This window comes from Syngnathoides biaculeatus, chromosome 23 (genome assembly GCF_019802595.1).
Source record: "Syngnathoides biaculeatus isolate LvHL_M chromosome 23, ASM1980259v1, whole genome shotgun sequence".
In the NCBI taxonomy this organism is placed as follows: domain Eukaryota; kingdom Metazoa; phylum Chordata; class Actinopteri; order Syngnathiformes; family Syngnathidae; genus Syngnathoides; species Syngnathoides biaculeatus.
Genome location: NC_084662.1, coordinates 6,952,055 through 6,958,054, shown reverse-complemented (window position 1 = coordinate 6,958,054; position 6,000 = coordinate 6,952,055). Strand labels below are relative to the sequence as shown.

General features: G+C 46.6%; 1 protein-coding gene across 1 annotated transcript in view; it reads right to left on the bottom strand.

Annotated features, from left to right (window-relative positions):
- fig4a (FIG4 phosphoinositide 5-phosphatase a) overlaps positions 1-6,000 on the bottom strand; it is a 30,941-nt gene continuing 24,941 nt past the window's right edge. The window contains exons 22-24 of the mRNA XM_061812047.1: positions 5,700-5,785; positions 3,713-3,790; positions 1-645 (exon numbers count right to left, since the gene is read on the bottom strand). Of these exons, the coding sequence (XP_061668031.1) occupies positions 468-645; positions 3,713-3,790; positions 5,700-5,785 (342 nt within the window). The 3' untranslated portion in view covers positions 1-467. The remainder of the gene's footprint in view (positions 646-3,712; positions 3,791-5,699; positions 5,786-6,000) is intronic.

The window sequence follows — 6,000 nt, the reverse complement described above, 5'->3', positions numbered from 1 at the left end:
CGCCTGTGTGGAGTTTGCATGTTCTCCCCGTGCCTGCCAAAAACATGCAACAATAATTGGACACTCTAAATTTCCCCGTCGGTGTGATTGTGAGTGCGACTGTTGTCTGTCTCCATGTGTCCTGCGATTGGTCGGCGACCAGTTCAGGGTGTACCCCCGCCTCCTGCCTGATGGCAGCTGGGATCGGCTCCGGCACTCCTGCTGCCCTTGTGAGGATAAGCGGCTGAGAAAATGGGTGGATGGAAAATGTTGGCACTTAAATCAAATGTTATTTGTATTTTTTTTTCTTCCTTTTATTAAACATAAAAGCACCTTAAAGGCCATGGTCTTAAAAAAAACAAAACAAAACAAAACAGTGAGTCTTAAAAAGAAAAAAAAAAAAAAATCCTAAAAACGACACGATGCATATGAATAATCGTCCACTTGAAAGTCTTTTGAGTAAAAAATAAATACGTCCTGGGCGAGCTTCACATGTATCTGTTCTTGACGTACTCCCTGTACATCAACAAGTCCTCGCGGCACAAGGGCCGGACTTGGCCGCCGGCCGCCATCACGTGGCTCTCGAAGACGTCGCGGCTGCGGCGCTCCACCTGCGGCGGCGACGTGACGTAAACGCTATCCTCGGGGAAGCGCGACACCGGCTCCCTTCGGGGACACACGGAGAAGACGTCGCGGTATCAATGGCACGTCAAGGATGCACAAACATCATTTGTCATACAGCGTGTCATGTTTTCGACAGAGCGCCGGTTATGTTCGTTGCTCCCACAGATCACAGCGAATATATGCCCACGAGTATTACTCCATACCGTAATTTCCGGCCTATAAGCCGCAAATTTTTTCACACGCTTTCAACCCTGCGGTTTATGCGGTGATGCGGCTAATTTGTGCATTTTTTCTAACGGACACCAGGGGGCGCTTGAGCAGAAAAGGTAAGAGCAAGACCGGTGGATTATGTGTGCCGAGGACGTGACTTTTACCAGTTTGGCCCTGTTAGCACCGCGCTAGCGTGTTATTGCTGTGTGTCAGTGAATTTTACTGGTATGTATGTATTTTTTTAACCGGCCCGTTAAACTCTCTCTGTCCCGTCCTTCTTTGTAAATATCTCGCGTTTCAACGTGGGCACTTGCTGCTTTTAGACAGCTGCGGCGTATGTATGTACCAAATGGTATTTCCTTTACAAATGTACTGAGTGAGGGTTATAACCAGGTGCACTCTGTAGGCCGGGAATTACGGTCGTGTTTTGTACGTATTGCTGCTCCAGTTGCGTACCGCAGCAGTTACTTGACAGTTTCTAATTACCCTAACAGCTAGGCTAATTTCCCTTAGCCCATGTATGGTGTTTTGCATTCTATCTTAGCATTAAGCTAGTGGACTTGCTAGAGAAACATTTGCTTTGGTTGACCATTTTTGAGTTTAAATACATAACATTTAATTTGATTTTGTTTGACATGAAACTTCAACTGGGAGTGCGAAAAAAAAAGAGCATGAAGCAAGCACGCTTTGCCTCTTATTTGTGAGATGCACTGCTGCCACAATCAAATGTCACCATCAGATTTATTTTAGAATTAATCGTGTAATCAGATAAAGCTTTATTTTGCATTGAAGTTTATCGCAAAATCCTTTTGTCTCGATTACTACGTATTATACTTTTTTTTTTTTTTTTAATTTGATGTTGTTCAATGACTAAACGAAGCGACGCAAGCAACACGGTGGGACACGAGTGTGAGTGTCGTCGTTCTGCTCCTTCCTGGCTACTTATTAATCCAAAGGGCAACTAGTTCGTTACACGTCTCAACGGCTGCAAATAACGATTATTTTCGTCATCCATTCAACTTTTTTTTCTTCGTCATAAATTGATGAGTATTCAGTTACAAATTTTAAAAAATGGGAGAGTATTTACTTGGAGCATTTTAAGTTAAGCAAGGCCTCTAAGGCAAACTGCCAACCTTCCGAGTTAACTTGAATTAACATTGAAAGCCATCAATGACAGCGAATCTTTCAATTGATGATCAATTATCATCACTTAGTTGTCGATTCATCAATAAATTGTTGCACCGGCACTGCTAAGGTCCAGGACACACCCAGAAAATGGGCCTGACCCTTCCTGAACGAGCATGTCAAACAATGCCGGGCAATCTTAAGCCTGAAAATTAAAAAAATTAAAATCTGATCAAATTGTTCTTGGGCCTGACGTGCATTCGGAGCAGATTCAGAGCTATATATTCAGTGACTTTTAAATAGAACTTGATTCAATATCATTTCCATTTTAATTGTCATTGAAATCTTTTTCATTTTACCTGTCGCATTTTTCCAACAATATTCAAAACAACGATTCCAACAGTATTCAGAAAAGAAGATTGCGCAATCCTGGCTGAAATCCCCCAAAGAAGCAAAGCGGAACATCGGCCATCCGACCGTCGAGGCGGAAGCGCTGACGGACGCCTCCACCTGTGACAACATGTTTGGGGTGCGATAACACTCTTAAAATAGTACTGTTGTGTAACACGCACACACCTGTCAGAGAGCGTGGTCGCGACCCCGCCCCCGACCCCCACCCCCACCCAACAAGGTACAAATTGGGGAGCGACGGGTTGAAATGAGAAAAAAAGAAAGAGGGGAACATGTGGGAGCCACACAAAGATGGGCCGGATCATCCAACGACCAGCTACAATACGTTCATTTGGACAATAGCTTTATTATTATTATTATTTTTTTTTTAATCTATTTTTCCCAAATTAATTTAAACACTTCAGGTGCAATATAGCAATCACTTAACCAATTCAATTGTACACATGTAGAGAAAACTGGATTTTTCTTTTACTAAATTACTATTTGAACATTTGATGTACTTTACATCCTTTATTTAGGTAGCATTTATTGATTTCATTATTGACAATCAACTGACCAACAGATTATTTGATGAGATTTTTTTTTTTTTGATAAATACTTTTTAACTAACCACTTTTGAGCTGAAAGTTAAATTTGTACAACAAATATGGGGACAGATTGTTTGTAGATCAGGAAGGGAGGAAGAAAGGGAGAGAGAGGGGGAGGGAGGGAGGAAGGAAGGAAGGAGGGGAGGAAGGAAAGAAAGCAGGAAGGAAAGCAGGGGGAGGGAGGTAGGTAGGAAGGAAGGGTGGAAGGAAAGAAGGAAGGAAGGAAGGAAAAGAGGGAGGAAAAGCAAAGGCAGGCGAGAAGGGTCTTCCACCTCTCTGCGGTGCTTTTAGGAGGTTGGCCCTTGCAGCTTTGTTTTATTTCCCTGCGGCTTCGCGCACGAGCACATCAAACACGTAACGCGTGCGCGGGAAGCAAGAGGAGCATTTTGTCAATGTGACTGCGACGTCGAGCGGCAAAGGAGACAATGGGGTGCAAAGTGCTCGCACATTTGCAGGCCACGTGTTTTTTTTTGTTTTTTGGGGTTTTTTTTTGGCATCGACAGAAACACGAGCGGTTTTGAGTCACTGGGTGAACCGCGAGGCGGAACAGCGGGGACCAGAGTGGCCATAAAACGTCTCGCGGTCGGCGGGAGACGTCCCCGGACAGCACTTAGAGCGCTTAGCCATGAGCGACCTTGTTTGGCGTGAATGCTGGATGGGTTTTTTTTTTAAATACAATATATTTAGGTTGAAAGCTCGGCACCGTCGGGAGGTGCACGTGCACGAGGACTGAGGATTAACGTCCGGCCGCGTTTGCCTTTCGGCCTTTGACTCACAAGCAGATGATGTTTGCCAGGTGGAGGTGCTCCCTCCTCGTCGCTCGCCGCTGCTGGCTCTCGCCCAAGCGCGCAAACCTGCAAAACACACGCCAGTCGATTAAAAACTAAATTTAAAAGAAGCCCCTTTTGACAAAACACGCGTCACCTCTTGGAGATGACCCAAACACGACGTCCTCCCTCGCGCGCGCGCGCAAGATGCGAGCTCCCCCCTCGGCTGAGGCTCGGGATTTTTAATATTAATGTATTGATTAGCGGCGCTAACGCGTTTGGAAGCGGTCCAAGCTCGGCGCTCCATAATGAATGCGCTTTAATTCTTATTAGGCGCCGACGGGAAACGCAGTCGGGCCCTGCGACGTTGCAACGCACCTGCGCCGGGGGGAAATCATCTGTGGACACGATTTGGAGAGTTCGAAACCTCCCAAGATTGAAACTTACAAAAACAGTCAAATGAAAACGATTTGTCTAAAGACCGCGTTTAACTTTAAATTGTCCTAATCCACAAACGTTCAGCCTCACAACAGTGAATAATCATTCCGACTGATTATCTTTGAGGCGGCAGCTGGTAAAGCGTTGGCGTGGCAGTTCTGAGGTCCCGGGTTCAATCCCAGACCCGCCTGTGTGGAGTTTGTACGTTCTCCCCGTACCCGCGTGGCTTTTCTCCGGGTGGGCACTCCGGTTTCCTCCCACATTCCAAAAAACATGCAACGTTAATTGGACACTCTAAATTGCCCCTAGGTGTGATTGTGAGTGCGACTGTAGTCAGTCAATTGACCTGCAACCAGTTCAGGGTGCCCGTTGACAGCTGGGATAGGCTCCAGCACTCCCCCGCGACCCTCGTGAGGATAGGCGGTGAAGAAAATGGATGGATGATTATCTTTGCCTTCCGTCCAAATAAGACATTTTCAAAAATCTCTCACAGAAGCAGCACATTGTGCGATAAACTGTCAATGTGACCCACGGACACACCGCCACACACCAGAACCCTTTTCATTTTTTTTTTTTGTTTGTTTTTTTTTTTTTTTGCAGATGTTTTATTTGTGGTGAGAACACGCACACAAAGTGGACAAAAGCGCAGCGAGGTCAGCGGTGCGACGCACGCGGAAGGCGGCAGTCGACGACGACCTCTGACCCGCGTGACCCCGACGGGGCTGCTCGCTCTTACGTCTGTCGATAATCATCCTCATCATCGTCGTCGTCGTCGTTTTGAAAAAGGAACAGAAGGAAGCATTTTCCAGGACTCGCAGACAAAAAAGCCGCCCGGCATTCAACTCGCTGGAAAAAAGGAGGAAGGAAACACGGCGGAAGCGCCAGCGAGCCGAGGGCCAAAATGTGTGCGTTCTTTTCTCACGTACAAACCGCCAGCGGCAATAATTGAGACGTTTCTCCGTCGAGTGCACTTTGCAACCGAGCCTGGTGGTTGGTGTCTTGTGGTTATTAGCGAGAACTCACTGTACCTTTAGTACTTGCTAAGTAACGGCGCAGCCTCTCCGGGGCAAAGACAATCTGCTTGGATTTGAAATTCATAACCGACAAAAAGGCGTTCCGCGGGTGAGAATCACGTAGCCGTCAGAAAACAAGCAGTGCGTTCAAGGGAAAAACGGACTTTCTAATATGCGGTAAACGCCGGCCCGCCCATCAAGTGTGACGCGAAACACCCAACTTTATTTGCGTTGCGTAACAGCGGGGCTCATTTGCATAATGGCCGACCCCCACCCCCCACCCCCCCACGCACTTTCTGTCCCCATGCCTTGGAAGAGCAACACACACATGCAAACATATTTGTACAGCTGCAGGCATAAGAAAACAATTAAAAAAGAAGATTCTAGAGGAAGTAGCCCCCACTTGCAGTGGCATTTTGACTGGCCGCCAATATGTAAAACGACAAATTGAAGGGGCAACTCGAAAGAAAAACCGATTTGACGCCTGGCCTACCTGAAGAAAAGAAGAAGTTGACGGAAATGTTTAAGCGCTGCGTCCTGCTCACCGGTCGTAGATGAGCAGGTCTTGCTCGGCGGGGAACTCGGCCAGGTCCAGTCCGTAGGGCTCCTTGAAGGACGGCTGCTGGATCTCCTGAGAGGAGGTCACAGACATCGCCGTGTAGAATTACTTTCGGTACTCAAGTACAGCATTTGTGTTTTGGATGGGTGCCTGTAAGGCAGTCTTTGTAATTTTATTGTCACAGCACAACACAATCATCTCTGCTTCTTGAAAGATCTTCCAAAATACTCAAACGGCCGACAATATTGGCAACGGCCGCGTTAAATGCTTCATTTTCTTTTTCACGT